Here is an 18,879-nt window from a genome sequence, read left to right as displayed (position 1 = left end):
ACGCCGTGTGCATTCCGCATCAGGTATGCGGACCCATTCACTTGAATGGGCCCGAAGGTACGGAACTGAACCACGGAACCCTACGGAGTGCTTTCGTAGGTTCCGTTCCGTGCCTCCGCACCGCAAAAAGAACTGAACGGACGGTCTGTGCGCACGGTCAATTTGCGGTCCACAGCACGGGCAGCACATGGTCGTGTGAACAAGCCCTAAGTCTGGATTCTTTTAATAGGTTTTCTCACTAGAATGTCACTAGTGATGTCACCACAATATGTCATCACATCCTGAACAATGAAGGTCTGACTGCTGGGACCCCCATGATCCTCAGTCCAAGGGCTCATGCACACAACCGTATGTATTTTGCGGTTTGCAAAAAAACGGATCCACGAATAAACGTCATCTGTGTGACATCTGTCGGATCCATTGTAACAATGCCTGTCCTTGTCCGCAAAACAGAAAGAGTCATTTAAGTTGTTTTTTTTCCAAGCCCCATTGAAATGAATGTTTCTGCATATGGACCTGTAAAAAAACTGTAACGGAAATGGAAGAAAAATAAGTTTGTGTGCATGAGCCCTAAAGGGGCAGCAGCACAGCTTGTATGTTCAGAGGAACTTTTACCATTTGGGTCCCAGTTGTTGGACCCCTCACTTCCTAAGATGGGGATACCCTTTATTATTGTTGTTTGATGGATGATTTGCCGCATTTGTTTCCCCTCCTATGTAGAAAGGGATAACGGCGGGGACCCCAGTAAGCGTAAATACATGTGATGGGTGAGTGATGTGCCTCTTGTGTTATGTCTGGTTCCTGATTGGATTGATCATAACCAGTCTTCTGTGCCTATTGTTATCCAGGCTCCATCGATGAGGGCGTCGGGGAGGGTCTACCCACACTTCAGGGGACGGCCAGCAGCAATGTCCATGCAGATGATGATGACAGGTAAGTGGCTCCTAAATAATATGGTTACAGTAGCATATAGAGTAAGAGGAGGATGTAAAGTTCAATCAGTTGGTGACTTTAACCCCTGGAGTCCATAACAGACCAGTAAAGAGACCCTAATTATCCTGACAGAACTTGTCTACCATCAGTTATATTATTCTTACACTAACCTCCGGTCCATATCTGTGAGTCTGATGCTCTTGTTTTCTTCATTAGACTGGAGAATGTCCAGTATCCCTACCAGCTGTACCTGACTCCTTCCACAAGCAGCACAGAGCGGCCAAGTCCCAATGGCCCCGACAGACCTTTCCAGTGCCCAACCTGCGGAGTGCGCTTCACCAGGATCCAGAACCTGAAGCAGCACATGCTCATACATTCTGGTTAGTTTGCAGACGCTGACGAAGTGCTGTGTGTCTGTCACCATCTTCATTATATCATTGTAAAGTTCCCATCTCTGTACAGATCTCTTCTTTACTTGTTCATCTGGCCACAGACACAGATGAGGTAGGCCAAGTAGCAAAAGAGCCCCGGGATTCTGCAAAAGCAAGTGCGGCATTTCGGCTGACATAGATTTTTCAAGCATACATAAACATCCAATGGTGTATGTGTGTGTGTGTGTATATGTATATATATATATATATATATATATATATATATATATATATATATATATATAGTATATAATGATTACATCATCAAGGTGGATCATCCTCCCGGTGACATCAACAATTGACCGGTCCTATTGGTGATCACCTGATCGCTAGTCACTCGGAGTGCGTAGGCGCTGACTGCGATTGTGCAGCTGTCATGTCCAATTCCACATCACTGCACAGTCTGACCACAAGCAGACTCCCAACACCAATAATATCCTGAATCTGGCCCTAAGGAGCTGGGACATGGCTCACCTGCATTTACATGGATGTAGAATGATGTAGAGCAATAAGTAAGACGTGTTTAGCACCATTTCACCTATGGTATAGTGATTGATGTGGCCAGTACTCACACACCAGTGCTAGGTAGGAAGTCAGAACTCATTTCACCAGAAGGACATTATAGGTATACTCAGCTTAAAGGGGTTGGCCATTTTCTGGCTACCGTTGACCAATGTGTATGTAAGATTACTTAGATGGCCCCTACAGTAGGTGAACCCGATTTTGTGTCAATCTCGCTCTCTTTCTCGGCGAGATTGAGCACCTACGAGCCCCATCGCGGGAGCCAGCGCCGAGCTGGCTTGCCGCGATGGAGACAGAGCCGTCATAGAAGCGACGGGAGATCCGACTTGGATTCCCGCCAATTCTACACGTGTGCGGCGTTTGTTATGAATTCTGAGGGGGAAGTCCCCGCCGGATTTTAAATAAAAATCCGGCATGGGTCCCCCCCTCAGGAGCATACCGGGCCCTTAGGTCTGTTATGGGTTGTAAGGAGAGCCCCCCCTACGCCGAAAAAAACGGCGTAGGGGGTCCCCCTACAATCCATACCAGACCCGTATCCAAAGCACGCTACCCGGCCAGCCAGGAAGGGAGTGGGGACGAGCGAGCGCCCCCCCCCCCCCCCTCCTGAGCCGTACCAGGCTGCATGCCCTCAACATGGGGGGGTTGGGTGCTCTGGGGCAGGGGGCGCACTGCGGCCCCCCCACCTCAGAGCACCCTGTCCCCATGTTGATGAGGACAGGGCCCCTTCCCGACAACCCTGGCCGTTGGTTGTCGGGGTATGCGGGTGGGAGGCTTATCGGAATCTGGGAGCCCCCTTTAATAAGGGGGCCCCCAGATACCGGCCCCCCACCCTAAGTGAATGAGTATGGGGTACATCGTACCCCTACCCATTCACCTGCAAGAAAAGTGGTAAAAACACAAATAAACCACACAGTGTATTAAAATATTTTATTTTTCTGCTGCGGAGGCCGCCCCCTGTCTTCTTTATTAGCTCTTTTACCAGGGGGGGCTCTTCTTCTTCCGCTATCCCGACGGGTCTTCTCCGCTATCCGGGGGGTCTTCTCAACTCTCCGGGGTTCTCCTTCTGTCTTCGCCGCTCTCCGTTGTTGACTCGGCCCACCCCGGTTCTTCGTCTCGCGAGATCTCGGATTTTAAATAAAAATTTAGCGAGACGAAGAACCGGGGTTCTCCTTCTGTCTTCGCCGCTCTCCGTTGTTGACTCGGCGCACCCCGGTTCTTCGTCTCGCTAAATTTTTATTTAAAATCCGAGATCTCGCGAGACGAAGAACCGGGGTGCGCCGAGTCAACAACGGAGAGCGGCGAAGACAGAAGGAGAACCCCGGAGAGTTGAGAAGACCCCCCGGATAGCGGAGAAGACCCGTCGGGATAGCGGAAGAAGAAGAGCCCCCCCTGGTAAAAGAGCTAATAAAGAAGACAGGGGGCGGCCTCCGGAGCAGAAAAATAAAATATTTTAATACACTGTGTGGTTTATTTGTGTTTTTACCACTTTTCTTGCAGGTGAATGGGTAGGGGTACGATGTACCCCATACTCATTCACTTAGGGTGGGGGGCCGGTATCTGGGGGCCCCCTTATTAAAGGGGGCTCCCAAATTCCGATAAGCCTCCCGCCCGCATACCCCGACAACCAACGGCCAGGGTTGTCGGGAAGGGGCCCTGTCCTCATCAACATGGGGACAGGGTGCTCTGAGGTGGGGGGGCCGCAGTGCGCCCCCTGCCCCAGAGCACCCAACCCCCCCATGTTGAGGGCATGCAGCCTGGTACGGCTCAGGAGGGGGGGGGGGCGCTCGCTCGTCCCCACTCCCTTCCTGGCTGGCCGGGTAGCGTGCTTTGGATACGGGTCTGGTATGGATTGTAGGGGGACCCCCTACGCCGTTTTTTTCGGCGTAGGGGGGGCTCTCCTTACAACCCATAACAGACCTAAGGGCCCGGTATGCTCCTGAGGTGGGGACCCATGCCGGATTTTTATTTAAAATCCGGCGGGGACTTCCCCCTCAGGATTCATAACAAACGCCGCACACGTGTAGAATTGGCGGGAATCCAAGTCGGATCTCCCGTCGCTTCTATGACGCGCTTGCTGGGATGTGCTGTCACTATTCCAGTGAGTGCGAGATCTCGGCACCATGTCGCCGAGTATCAGCGCGACGCTGTCGTGCTAAAAGCACAATATCACAAACACCTACTGTACTAATATAGCTTTTGTTGATATCTGTGCCATGTTAGGTAAATCTTCTGTGCTGTTTGCCTAGAGGTCCTCTCTCTAGGATGGCTGCTGAGGAAACGTAGTGATTTGCCTGGTCACATGATCCTCCATCAGCAGCCATTTTATGGATAGGACCTCTGCGAGGACAGCATACCCTATGGAATATAGAAAATGGCACAGAATATTAACTAAGATGTTATTATTAAGTGAGATATATTACAATACAGATTATCAGTGATGGGAAAGCGGCTAACCGAGAGCAGTAGACCCATCAGCTGTAAAGTGTCTATTTATTCTAGAGTCGTGTTGATCGCCTCCTTCTCTCTATCCTAGGAATTAAACCATTTCAGTGTGATCGCTGTGGGAAAAAATTCACTCGGGCTTACTCCTTAAAGATGCATCGGCTGAAACACGAAGGTAAACGCTGTTTCCGGTGCCAGATATGTAGTGCCACATTCACTTCCTTCGGGGAATACAAACACCACATGCGGGTTTCCCGGCACATTATCCGCAAGCCTCGGATATACGAGTGCAAAACATGCGGCGCCATGTTTACCAACTCTGGAAATTTAATCGTGCACCTGAGGAGCCTGAACCACGAAGCGTCAGAGCTAGCAAACTACTTCCAGAGCAGGTGAGGTGCACAGCAAGAAGCCAGCAGACACCAGCATAAATAACCGAATATTCCTCCACACAGCAGCTTCTCCACATCCAGCAGCAGCGGATAGTAGATCTCTATGTGAGCCGGCCTACCGTTAGTAGCGCTCCAGTCTCGGGGATGGGTGAGGAGTAAACTTGGGTATTATTGACCCTGTCCACCTCTTCAGGGATCAGTCACATACAAAATGTTCCAATTTGATTAATTATTATAGATTCCTGAAGAGAGAATTTGCTAATACTGAAATTAATGTGCCTGATTCATTCCTGGGAAGTTTCTCATTTATACAGAAGAGTTAAAATATATTTATGTATGAGGAATCACAGCACCAGGGGTATTTTATGATTAGCCTTCAAATTGCTCATAAGAACCTGCTGCTCCACATTATAGAGAATGGATGGAGTGGCAGGGCGCCTGCTTGACCTGCTGCTCCAACAGGATGGGAGAATGGGCTCCCCATTCTTGAGATTGGTGGGGGTCCCAGCACTCGAACCTCCACCAATCTGTTAGTTATCCTCTATCCTGTGGTTAGGGTGATAACTTGAAAACCTAGCAGAATTCCTTTAGTAAACTCTAAAACCCACAATGGACTGGATGCTCTTCAGGTTAGCTGGCAGCACTTAATAGACTGACCCGTTGGCATCTACCCATCCTTTGACTCAAAGGAGCAGGAAGGCTAGAAAGTTTAACCCTCATGTCACATGTGAAGGGTTGGATTGGTTAGCAGGGGCTCCACATGTATATTTAGTGTGTGCATTATTTTGAGCCCACAGCCTAGTCATGCTTTGGTGGGTGCTCAGCATCAGTGATGACCAGCGAACACATGCGGGCTGCCATCTTGACTCACAAGTCCGGCGATGCACAGGTAAGCCCTTACCTGTGCCGCGAGCCGGTCTGAAACAAATGCGGTCACCGGGAGCAGGCAGTTCAGAGATGAAGGCCCCCGGCGGCTGTTCTTGGAACTGACTGCATTTGTTTCAGATCGGCTCGCGGCACAGGTAAGGGCTTACCTGTGCATCGCCGGACTTGTGAGTCAAGATGGCAGCCCGCATGTGTTCGCTGGTCATCACTGCTCAGCATTATTAGTGCAAATTTGGAGCAAATGGTTGTAGTAATGACCAGTTGAGTCGTGGCCACCCTCTCACACACACTCTGAATCCTTAGAATACACATGAAGATGTCCACGTGGATCAGTGTCTCTATCGTTCAGTCTAGTTCTGTGAATTTCTTCCCACAATATAATGTGTGGACCTGCTTTCCTCCTGCCGAGAGACGCTCTGTCCTCCGCAACGGTTTTACTACCAGAAATCTTTTCTTCTGCTGTATGTCACACATCCAAATTCTCAGAAGCTCTCAGGCCGAGTTATTTGCTGGCAAAACCAATGGGATGTGGGACCTTGTTTTTCCCTCGGTGGATTGTAAGATTGTGTGTATAAACTTGTTAGAACTGGCTCCATTTAGGGGGAGATTTACTAGCAGATCACCCAGCGTTGCTATGGAGGGGGGTGGTAAGGTGAGCAGAGGACATTCCTCCGTCCTGTTCTTTCATCAGGGTCAGGGTTCAGTCATCACTTGTATCTTCCTAAATGTACATTCTAACATGTCTGACAACAGCATTGGGGGAGTCTAAGGTCTGTATAACTCTATGGGATGAGGAACGGTTCCTTCCCGGCAATCGCCTGCTCGTCAGCGGAAGAGACCACATCAGTCTCCTCCGTGGTATCGGATCGCTAATGCCATTGCTTGTCCCTATACTGAATCATTGTTTGTCGGCAGCAGAACTTGATTAGACACCACGATCTGCCAAAGCAATGATTATTAAACCTGCTGAAAGAATCCGATTGCCCGATGATCGAGCGTTTGTTCGTACATCGGGTAATCGGCGGCAGTATTACACTGCCAGATCATCGCTAACGAGCGATTCCTACATGCAATTGTTAGCGATGATCAGCCTGACAATCGCCTGGTGTAATACAGGCTTAACGATTCCAAAAAAACAATGGGTCAGTGCTCTAGACTTTTGTCACTTTCAGTAGAGCATCTTCTTTACAGAATGCTACAGCTCATTAGCTTGGAGTTTGGTATGTCCTTGGGCTCCGCCAGACGCTTGCTTGTCTGATTTCATTTAAATATTTTCATATTTTGCTGATTCTTTGCTTTACCTCATTTCTTAATATTTTACATTTACACTTTAAATGCTTCACCTCTAAGTGAGATTCCAGGTCCTTTTGAGGATCCTGTAGCTTAATTTGCCCTCACAGACACAGGGGAGGGCATGAGTGTTTTATCCTAGGATGCTAGCCAGGGTTACTGTGGAAGCAGAAGTCGCCAAGGTGAACGACTCCTTTAAAAGACCAGCAGTTGTCAGAGCCACTCCTTCCACGAGGATCTCTGACAACACTCCTCTATAAGATGTGTAGTGACACTGGATGGTGTCAGATAAGTGCAGGCAGTAAATGTATGACCATTCATTAACATGGATTACTGTTCCTCTGCATTTTATCATCACTGTCACTTTGTCTGGGCGAGGGGGCTAGTTTGACCTTTGTAATTAAAGGAGAACAACTAGAAGGAATCTATAAGACTTCCTTTACTGAATGTTAAAAATGTTTTTTTTTTTTTTTTTTTTTTTTTTTTTAAAGCAACCCTTCAGTTCAAGAAAAAAAATGTGCCTTAAAGGGAACCTGTCATACTATTTTATACTGCCCTCACTGAGGACAATATAAAATAGTGACAGAAATGCTGATTTAAGAAGTGTGTCATTTATGAGTTAAAAGTATGTGGTTGCGGAGAACCAGCATCATAATTATTGCAGCCCAGGCCCTAAAAAGAGTCAAATCTACTTGAGAAGAGTCATGGTTAGGCCTCATGCACACGACAGTGTTTTTTCACTGTCAGTGATTTGGCTTCAGTGGTCCGTGTCCGATTTTGCTTCAGTTGTGTTTCCTTGTGTCCTTCCTTGTCTGACAGGGGGGAAAAAGGAAGGTTAATGAAAAGTGGAATTTTATTGCACCATGGTGTTGTAGAAAAAAAACGGACACTGATGACATACCAGTTGTGCATCCGTTTTTTTTGACGGACCCATTGACTTGAATGGGTCCGTCCTCCGTTTTCCACTGACAAGAATAGGACAGGTTATATTTTTTTAAGTGGACTGGAATCACGGACGCGGAGAAAAACGGAGGACTATCAGGTTTTTTTCACAGCTCCATTGAAATGAATGGGACCTCCGCTAAACTGTGAAAAATGACGGAACGGACACGGATGCACACAACGGTCGTGTGCATGAGGCCTAACTGGGGAATGAGCAGAACATGTACATGGTGTGCTCCTTTCCTTCTTTTTAGCTGCAGATCCTTCAATCCCCAGGCTCCACTTTTGCCATCCAAGATAGCCGCACCATTTCTCAGACTGCCTGATGCATACTTTGCATCTTGTAGTCCAAGACACTTCCTGCTGCCTCTGGATTGGCCAGCACTGCTCATGTGAACAGTTCTAGCCAATCCAAGAACAGGCCTAGACAAGCCGTGAATGTCTTGGATAGTCTGAGAAGTTTTTGGTGTCAAATGAGGAGCCTGTGGATTGGCAGATCTGCAGCTAAAAAGATGAAAAGCAGGTCATCATATATGTGTTTTGTTCATTCCCAAGTTAAGGTGAATATTTTTAGTGGAACCAGAGGGTTGCTTTAAACAGGACCGGTCATCGGTCCAAACATTGTAAGAAGATTATCAGGCTGTGTAGAGCGGCGCCCCGGGATCTCACAGCACTTACTATTATTCCGGGGCGCCGCTCCGTTCTCCCGCTATGTCCCCCGGTATTTTCGCTGACTTGGTTATACTGGGAGGAGTCTGCCCTGTTTCTCCCTGGGCGTCTCCTTCTCCCAGGCTGTAGCACTGTCCAATCACAGCGCAGAGCTCACAGCCAGGGAGAAAAAAAACTCCCAGGCTGTGAGCTCTGCGCTGCGATTGGCCAGCGCTACAGCCTGGGAGAAGGAGACGCCCAGGGAGAAACAGGGCAGACTCCTCCCAGTATAACCAAGTCAGCGAAAATACCAGGAGAACGGAGCGGCACCCCGGAATAATAGTAAGTGCAGTAAGATCCCGGGGCACCGCTCTACACAGCCTGATAGTTATCTTACAATGTTTGGACCGATCAAAGGTCCTCTTTAATTTCTTCCGTCTGTGCTGAGATCTTATTACTTGAAGTCTTAGGTCCAAAGCCTGAGGCTGCACATCTGAGAGAATCTGACGATAACCAGTCCCCTACTGAATTTAATGTCTTAGTGACCTTGACTAGATACAAGTCAGCATTCCCCATTTACATCTACATCCTGTGTGACATTTATTTCTACGTAGGTAGCGATGTATTCAAAATCTCAGTAGTGCAACCTCGGATTTTGGGCTGTAACGTCAAGCCATCAGATGTCAGCACAGAAGGAAAAGACAGAAATCATCTCCGATTTTTCTTGTTCACTGTAGGTTTACTTATCAGTTTCTTCTGGCTATTCTCATTTAATCCTAGGTCATTACCACTGTCAGTCATTCTTTGTGATTTTCAGGTGTCAATGCACATTTCTGCCTGATTTTCACAATTCTTTCTCTTCATGAGTCCACCTCGTTTCTTGCTTTGTGCCTCCTTGAGATGTTGGCTTCCTTTCTTCTCTTTGCTGTGGAACTTGGCAGAAAGGGTTATAGATAAATGATCAGATGTCAGAAGTTAAGGCCCCATTACACGTGCCGATTGTGCAGGCAATTATCAGGATGAACCGGTCGTTCCAAATAATTGCCTGATTGTGTATGGAGGTGTGAGCTGCATTTACATGCAGCAGTCTTCTCTGCTGGTATCACCATACTACTGCAATCTCTCTTCCCCATACAGACTCATTGTTTATAAAGAATGATCTTCCAGAAATGACGATTTTAGTGCCCACATTCAATGATCAACGACAGCTTTGCAATTATCGTGAGCGAGTGTTCCTAGGAATGCTTCTTCCCGATAATTAACCCGATCGTCAGCCCGCGTGAAGAGACCTTTAGGCCTCCTGCACACGACCGCAGTGTCCCGTTGCCGTATTGCGGACCGCATTTGCGGACCCGCAATACACAGGCACCGTTCCGTGTGCATTCCGCAAATCCGGAGATGCGGAACGGAAGAACGGAATGGAAGGAAGCACTACAGAGTGCTTCCGTGGGGTTTCGTCCTGTACTTCCGTTCCACAAAAAGATAGATCATGTCCTATCTTTTTTCGGAACGGCTGGATCGCGGACCCATTAAAGTGAATGGGTCCGCGATCCTCTGCGGCTGCCCCACGGACGGTGTTCGTGCATTGCGACCCGCATTTTGCGGGCCGCAGCACGGCCACGGGGCGCACATGTTCGTGTGCAGGAGGCCTTAATCTTGTATTTTCCTGCACAGCCTCCCACCCTTACTGTCTACTCATCGGAGGATGTGGTTGTCAGAAGCCACTACTCTCGCTGACCCTGACATGAGTGAAGAGCAGCAATTTCCCATTTCCAGATCTGTAAATATTACCTAGGGGCTGAGGAATATACAGGTCAGGATGGATTCACATGTCGCATTTCAGTGGCTTCACACAAATCTTGGCTCTGCTTTCCTCCTGCCACTAAACTGTGACATTTGACCCCCCTCCTCTGTCTGTTGTTGGGTATGGGCCCATGCTCCTGTTAGTTTCCATGGTAAGATTGTCTGTCTTTTTCTCCCCAGCGATTTCCTAGTCCCGGATTACCTGAGTCAGGAGCAGGAAGAGGCTCTTGGGCAGTATGAGCTGGCAGAACACGGCTTTGAAAGCAACTCCTCTGTCCAAATGCCTGTCATCTCCCAGGTCTCCTCCACTCAGAACTGTGAGAGCACATTCCCACTGGGCTCCTTGAGCGGCCTTGCAGAGAAAGAGGGAGATGAAGAGGAAGTGACCGAGCCTGCAAAGGCTACCCCCTTGGAAGAAACCAGCCGAGATGACACCCCTAAAACAGAGGTGGCTTCCATTGCTGTGGAATAGTTGATACCTAGAAGCAGCCGCCCTGCACCCGGACTTCAGCCAATGCACATTTCTTCATTTTTTTTTTTATCTTTTATTCTTTTTTTGGGGAAATGCCTGTGTTTGGTCAGTTCTAGTTCTCTTTACATTTCCTTTTCTGATGAAAGTAAATGAGGCCCCCAAAGGACAATGCAGGGAGGGCATCTGCTTCCACGGCAGGCAGAAACCTGGAATCCGCTGCTTGTCCTCTAACAGGAGGAGCCTTTGCATTTGTTTATGTCTGTGTGCCCTTACCTGGATTACACCCTGCACGTTGCTGGTTGATGTCCTTTTACGACACTATCACACATGTCACCATTGAGCCAGTGGTGCAGGATGATGCGACTGCCAGTAACTCCTCCCCCACCCCTGGTGCCACGTGGTGGTCTGATCATAGAAACAGGCCCGCAGGACAGTCACCGGAGGTGCGTGCAGCAGGAATTCACTGTTCCTGAGAACTACAGAACTTTCTCTTCATCATAGGAAGCTTGAAATTTTTAATGTAATTGTGTTCTATGATTGGAGTGTTTGATTCTCTTTTTTTGATGTGAGGAGTGACCTGTATTGTCTCGGTGGGACGTCGCTGCACTGGTACAGACAATTTATCTCCATTGTCCAAGCTTAACCTTTGTGTTCATTTTAGAAATTCTTTGACCAAATGTGTTCACCAGCAACGTAAATTGTACAGATCATCTCCTGATCCATCACCTCTGTAAGAGCTGTAAAGACGTTTAGGCTGACCGACCTAATCCTACGGTTCAGCTGAAGTCGGTAAGCACAAGGTATAGACGACCTGCACTAAGCTAAGTTTTGATTGGTTAATATTTGATAGTTCGGCTGCTGTTGCTATAGGTAACGATATGACCCAGTTTGCTCTTTATTTACTAACCTTTTTATTATACCTGGAACTTGTAACTTTACTACTTTATAGGTGTTTACTCTATTATCATTATGTGTTTTATTTTTATTTTAAGCCTTACCGGAGCGGAAATCCCAGCTTTAGGGCTTTTCTGCTCCACATGGAAATCATAAGACCCGTAGTATTGGCCGGCACAGCCTTTGTTGTCATCGGCTGGAGGCAGCCTTTGGCACATTGCATACGATGACAGTGAGTGAGGAAAGAATAAGGAATTTCTGCTCAGGGAAAGCCACCAGCAGATACCAGCTACTTTTTTAAAGTGTAAGATCAGGGCCTGTCGTATGGAGGACGACTTCTCGGGCAAAATGCTGTGTAAATGTCCGCAGGGACCAGGCTGCCAATTTAGTTTTTGCTCATAACGGTGCACAGAGCATTGGGAGACGGGGTGGAAACTGGATCGGAGACCTGGTCTGTCCATCTGAGAGCACTCCACTATGTAGGGCACAGTCTGTTCACCAGTTCCTAGATGTTACACCAGGGTTGAAGCCTTGTGGTAATTGTCACTTGGTAGCTGATAATAGACCAATAAATCCTCCCATTGAGTCCTGTGGAGTCAGAGGGAGGGGGGAAGTCATTCATCTCTAATTGTTATGGTTTATGGATGAGAGACCAGGACCCATCTATATTAGTGTTGGGGCCATGGGTTAGTGGCATGGTTTACTGCATTCAGTGACTGTGGAGTCGGCTCCTTCCCATCCTGGTTTTCGTCTCTTTTGCTGGCAGGGGTTCAAGTGTTTGTGGATTGATTTCTACTATTATAAGTAAGGCTACTTTCACACTGGCGTTTGGTGCGGATCCGTCATGGATCTGCACAGACGGATCCGTTCAGATAATACAACCGTCTGCATCCGTTCAGAACGGATCCGTTTGTATTATCCACATAGCCAAGACTGATCCGTCTTGAACACCATGGAAAGTCAGTGGAGGACGGATTGGTTTTCTGTTGTGTCATAATAAAGTCAATGGGGACGGATCCGTTTGGCTCAGTTTCATTAGACGGACACCAAAACGCTGCAGGCAGCGTTTTGGTGTCCTTCTCCAAAGCGGAATGGAAATGGAACGGAGGCAAACTGATGCATTCTGAGCGGATCCTTTTCCATTCAGAATGCATTAGGACAAAACTGATACGTTTCAGACCGCTTGTGAGAGCCCTGAATGGATCTCACAAATGGAAAGCCAAACCGCCAGTGTGAAAGTAGCCTAACATGTCAGTGGATGGGAGGATTTGGCAGACAGGTACACCCCTGAGATCCTGCAACACCTAGTCATGATGCCAATAAACAGCGTGTGGGGTTTGTGCAAATTGTCCTAGTTCACATGGTTGGGTGCGGCCCATTATAGCTGTAGCTGTGGGTTTTGCCGCTTTCCAGTTTTTTAGAGACAGTCGTTTCTTTACAGAGGATGTTGTAATCAAGCGGTAACTACACTGTAAGAACTCTGCCTGTCGGCCTCCTGAGGGGATGTGCACGGGTCACTGGCTGCATTGATTCACGGTTGAATGTTCGATTATTGTTGTGGATTATTCTCATTGGCTTCAGTCGGCAGAACCTCATCATTAAAACCGTGATTGGTTTTCATTTGAAGCAGTTCTCGGAAGGTTAGTCCATTGCTGTAGTCCCCACCTTTACCAGGAAGTGTGACTGTTGCGTACAGCTATGTACCGCTCAGACCACACCACACATAAAACGTAACAGATGCTACAGAAAACCATGTCACAGGGTGAGTCACATCATAGACTTCTAGAGTCTGTGAGACTTAGGCAAGTTTCGTGTTTGTGTTAAAACTGATCCGGCAGGCTGTCCGGCTGTGAACCGCCTGCCGGATCTGTGAATATTGGGCGCTACCGAGGTTCCGTCCGGCCCCATTTACCATAATGAGGAACGACGGAGATCCGACCGCAATCCAGCAAATATGCCGAGGGGCGGCTGGACTAATACCGCTGCATGCAGCCGTTTTCATCCGGCTGCCCCTCACACGGAACAGCCTGCCGGATCTGTTTTAACATGAATGTGAAAGGCCTGAGTGTCATGCTTTCTGACCTGCTGCACATCGCAGCAGTATTTTAATCTAGTAATTTTACCGTGATGCCACTTTCATGCAGGTAAAACTCTGTGAATGGTGTGTGCACAGTCTACCGGTACTATATGGAAGCACTTTCACATGGAAGGTACTATGATGTAGAGCTCCTGTAAGGGAATGATGCCTGTTACACTGAGCAGCAAATCACCGTAGCTATCGGCCACTGGATTAGCAGCAAAAAGTGGCTGGCCGCCACTAATTCAGATATCATCTACACGGACTTTAGTGCAGTGGTCTGCAGCTGTGGGGAACTGCAACTCCTAGCATGCCCAAATCAATAGTGAGAAATCAAGGCAGATGTTTTCAGCCTAGTATGGCGCTGTAGCTATAAGCAAACAGTGGACAGATGTCCTTCACTTACAAATTGCACATTGGGGAGAGTTTCCTTCAGGGTCTGTCTTGGGGTGATGATCAAGTGACAGTGCAGCATCTCTGATGATAGGGGCTACGTTTATTCACTAGTTTTCCTTGCGACGAAGACCGCCAAATTAAACAGCACAACATGTATGATCGCACAATCCCCATCCCCCCTTCCTTTAAGCGCAACTCCCAGCAGGAAATGGTTATCTGCTTATACCCACCTCCCCCTAAATCAGCAGGTTTGGTATCAGCCCCAGACCTTAACTGTCCCTGATCCTGAGATCCAGCAATGACCCAAGTCCAGTATAGAGGTCACATATAACGGTTCCCGCTCAGTGTTAAATATGTGATCATGGATTCCCCTCTTTATTAGGCGCCTGGTACCTAAGGTATAGCATTATCAGGATGGGTGTAACCAGCATTACAGGGGCCTGGGACACAAAGCGGTCTGATGGTATGGCACAGTCAGTCAGTGATCATGATAGAATATGGTAGAAGAGAATGGAGGTCCCCTAATCTGATGTATATCAACACCCACCTCCCTACCCTGACACCCAGATGTTGCACAGTGACAATGTCTGGACATGACCGCGGTGCAGTCTCCGGATGTCAGCAGGGGACGAGGATGGTTATGGGGATATATCCTCCCTTTGGTGATATAGATTGACTTATAACAGTCCTGGGCAGCCCCCTTTTGAGTGGTATTTTCTGACTGTGCAGGGTCCTCTATTGTACTGCCAATCACTGCTCTACCGTAGGCTATATAATACATATATATGACTGATTGCGAGTCCTGGCACCGTCATCCACTCAGCACAATCCTCCACCACATCCGTTTACCGGTCTGCTGCCCTCTAACCCTAAGAACCTGTATTCTGTCTTAAAGCTGTTTGCGTACAGCACCCTGGGGTAAGGGGTCGGGTGCTGAGACGCAACACTGGGGTGCGCTCTGACCATGCCCCTGCTTTCTGGACATTGGAAATTCCATTCTACTTGATGATCTGTCCTAATATATGACGTACACAATTCAGTTGTAGGGTCCCCTTCCCTGAACGTATCTTACACCTAGCATGTATATTAACCTGTTGGCGAGGATTGCTTTCTTTTTGTTTTAAATATATACAATGTTTAAAGAGAATTGACACATTTTATATACTTGTATCTGGCTTTTAACATTTTTATAGTACCCCATTGTTCTTGGTGGCGACAATATCTATTTTTGTGCCCATTTTTGGAAAACAAGTGCCGTTTTGGAAATGTTACAATTATTTCTACAGTTCTTGTATTCAGTGTGAAGGTCACGGTTGTTAATTTTGTTGTCCTTTTTTTCTTTTCTGATCTGTTTTTTGAGCCTGTAGCTGTACGCTTTTGATGTTTCCCAATGTCTGAGAGGGGGTGGAGCCAAATGCCAAAATCCCGCCCCTTCTCTAAAGTGGGAGAAGCAATTGTGGCCCCTGGAGGAAAGCATTCACGTGTCATTATTAAGTCTGTCTTGTGTTAAAGGGCCATCCCTCAATAAGTAATGCTCCTTGTCAAATGAGGGCATCTATGAGATCAGTTATTATTGGGGAGGTGATAATATCATATGCACCCACTAAAATAAATCTAGTTGTAGGAGCTACCACAAGTGTTCCCTCTGGAGAATAGTGTACATCAGTGGTCTGCAACCATTGGCTTTCCAGCTCTTGTAAAACTAGAACTACCAACATCCCCAGGCAGCCTGTGGATGTAAAGCATACTGAGGTTGCAGGTCACTGGTTTAGGGGGTACAGATGGCCAGGAATATAAGATCATCTTGTAGCTGCCATTGCTTAGAGGGGTCAACATCCGCAGGTCCTTTATCTCGCACAACCTTTTCTGGGTTGAAGCGCACTTTGCTGGCAGATGAGGGATGACAATCCCCCTCATTAATCATGCAATGATTTGTAAGGACCCATGTCACCTCCTTGTTTTCGATACCCTCTAAATATGCTGTTTTGTGGGAATTCCCAGTCTGCACTGACTGGGAGGACACTAGGGAAGGGGTTGGGCAGAAAAAGTGCTGCCCCGAGTTAAAGGGAGTCTTTCACCTAAGACTAATAGTGTTATAGAACACTAACATCAGGATCTCCATTACATTCCCCATATTAGAATGCTACAAGAGCGCGCCGGCCCGTACATCCCGATCTAGCCAGCCTTGTGCCTCTGCCCATAATGGGCAATGAAGCGCGCAGGCGCGGCGAATCTGTTGAACGGAGCTGGATTTCTCACTAAGAGGAGGATGTAATCAGAAGAACCTAGGGCGGGCCAGAGGGGTGAAAGGGGAGGGGTTTTGTGTGAAAAGCACCGAGGGGCCTAGGCACCGGCCACATGAACGCCGCCCCTGGGGACCTATAGAAGCTAATTAACATATTGAATAAAAGCATTTTTCTGAGAAAATAGGCGATGGACAGCAATATGGAAGGTAGCATTCTAATATGGGGAATGTAATGGAGATCCTGATGTTAGTGTTCTAGAATGGTGATTTTAGGTGAAAGACTCCCTTTAATGGATTCAGATCCCACCTAGTGTATCTGTGTTGTAGATACCGAATGTAGAAAAATGTAGTTTCTCCATTTTTCTCATTATAAATAAAGAGAAACATGTTCATTTAATGCACCAACATTCAGTAGAAATCTTCTAGTCAGAAAAATGCAGCATATGATAACCAGAGGAGGAGACTTGGAGGAGAAGAGTCTTGGAAGTTCCCTCTCATCCCCTCATCTGTCATTTATCCTGTAGGATAAATTGGTGTGGGGGGTGGGATTGTGCACTTGGCTCCGCCCCTCTTGTGTAATGTATATACTCTGTATAGCTACATGGAATCCAAGCTTGTGGGATCCACAAGGACGATGTGTCGGCTACATTCTGCCTGGTTGTTTAATCAAAAATAAAAGGAGAAAAAAAAAATTGGTGTATGAAAGCTTCGGTTCTCGCCCGGCACCGTCTTAGGTCAAATTAAAGAGAAAAAGATAATGTTAGTTTTGAGTGTCTTTGGATAGAAACCTGATGATGATGATGCGAAGATTTTTCATTAAAATATATTATTATTAATGTTTTCTGATTGTGGCTACTGCTTCTTTGTGGATAATTCATCATTTTCTGTGTCCAATGAAGATCCGGAGGACCTGAGGCTGCTGACCCGACGAGGGATGATAACCATTACAGAAAAAATATCACGCAAGAAAGTCAGAGATTCTTTACTTTTCTCTCAATCTGGTTCAAAAAAGCTGAATGACCACGTCTATGATGGGCACCATTGGTAGTCACCCAGCTTTCACTCTTGAGTGATCTGCTCCGTTATGCAGCAATACAACACAGTCAGATTTGCAGTTCACGACTGTAGGAAAGCTAGGTGGCCAATAAATCTGCCACTACCCCTCCTCTGCTCTTATCCCCGAATACTTGCTGTTTACAAGTCGCCTAGCTTTGTCAGAAACCGAATTTTAACAGCTGAATAGAAAAGGACAAATCGCAGACAATGAAGAACACTGCCAATATAGTGCAGCCTAGTCTACTTTTAGGCACAGTGGGAATATTTATCAAGCCCAGCACTTCGGAATTCTGGTTTGAAAAAAGTAGCAGAATAGGGCTTTGTGACTTTTGGGCTCAGGCTAGTTTCACACCAGCGTTACAACCATCCGACAGGCTGTTGCGGCAGAGGAAAACTGACTTCACATATTATCCTCCAGTTTGGTTTATTTGATGTGCCATTTTTGGGTTGTCTGCCATCTTAGCTCTTTTTTTTACCCTCTGACATGGAGGTTACATTACCCATTATGCCTCTGGCTGGCTTTTTACAGGATCACTTTTTTCTTTATTTTTCTGTTCTTCTGATGGATCTGAAAAATGGAAAAATAACAATAATTTGAACTCAGCCTGAGGGCTCATGCAGACGGCCATTACCGTATTGCAGCCCGCAAACAGCAGGTCCGTAATATACGGGCACCGGGCGTTTGTGCACCACATCACGGATGCAGACCCATTCCGCAATCCAGAAGGTGCGATGTGAAATGGAGGTGTTCTATTTTTTTGCGGTGCGGACGGATCACGGACCCATTCAAGTTGAATGGGTCTTCATCCCTCTGTGGCAGCCACAAGGATAATGCCTGTGCATTGGAGACTGCAAATTGCGGCCCCCCCAATGCACGGAACGGCCGTCTGCATGAGCCCTACAATTGGCTTTCCTGTCTCCCGATCAGCACTTAAAGGGTTTCTGTCACCACACTTTTCACAATTAAACAGGCTGATATTAGACATGTGTAAATGTCGCCTGAATTTAACTCTGCTATTCTTTTTTTTCAGTGTGCCTCCGTTTTGTGCAATTATAACTTTTATTATATGCTAATTAGCCTCTGGGGGGGGGGGGGGGGGCGTTGCACCTGCTCCTAGAGGCTCCATTCACCCACCTCTTTCCACTCCCTTTTACTCTATTGACAGGGCCAGGCCAACGTTGGTCTCCTCCTGCCGGGCCTGTCTGCCGGGGAAATCTTGCGCTGTCCTGTTCAGTATTCGGCTCAGTGAAGGAAGAACGCTTGCCGGCTTCCTCACTGCGATGTATTCGGCGCAAGTGCAGTGAGGAAGCCAGCAGCTGGCGAGCGTCCTTCCCTCACTACGCCTGCGCGGAATATTGAACGGGTGCAACGCCCCCTTCCCCCTGCTCCTAGAGGCTAATTAGCATATAATAAAAGTTATAATTGCACAAAATCGGGGGGAAAAAGGAAT

The 18,879-nt window shown here is 47.4% G+C and overlaps 1 protein-coding gene and 1 long non-coding RNA gene across 4 annotated transcripts in view; both read left to right on the top strand.

Annotated features, from left to right (window-relative positions):
- Positions 1 to 12,580, top strand: part of ZBTB44 (zinc finger and BTB domain containing 44) — a 41,702-nt gene extending 29,122 nt beyond the window's left edge. The window contains exons 2-6 of one of the 3 annotated variants that reach the window (XM_040432138.1): positions 721 to 767; positions 849 to 933; positions 1,150 to 1,313; positions 4,420 to 4,720; positions 10,469 to 12,580. In XM_040432138.1, the coding sequence (XP_040288072.1) occupies positions 764 to 767; positions 849 to 933; positions 1,150 to 1,313; positions 4,420 to 4,720; positions 10,469 to 10,760 (846 nt within the window). In that variant the 5' untranslated portion in view covers positions 721 to 763 and the 3' untranslated portion in view covers positions 10,761 to 12,580. The remainder of the gene's footprint in view (positions 1 to 720; positions 768 to 848; positions 934 to 1,149; positions 1,314 to 4,419; positions 4,721 to 10,468) is intronic. The other 2 variants (XM_040432121.1, XM_040432130.1) reach the window with 2 other exon arrangements.
- A 201-nt stretch (positions 12,581 to 12,781) lies between these two features.
- Positions 12,782 to 17,212, top strand: LOC121001165. The gene is made up of 2 exons (XR_005778997.1): positions 12,782 to 15,902; positions 16,194 to 17,212. It is a non-coding gene; the product is annotated as an uncharacterized LOC121001165 (long non-coding RNA).
- Positions 17,213 to 18,879: the final 1,667 nt, after the last annotated feature.

This window comes from Bufo bufo, chromosome 1, assembly GCF_905171765.1.
Source record: "Bufo bufo chromosome 1, aBufBuf1.1, whole genome shotgun sequence".
NCBI classification, from domain to species: Eukaryota; Metazoa; Chordata; class Amphibia; order Anura; family Bufonidae; genus Bufo; species Bufo bufo.
Note: the sequence above shows the minus strand (reverse complement) of the source record. Positions and strands in the feature narration are given on the sequence as shown.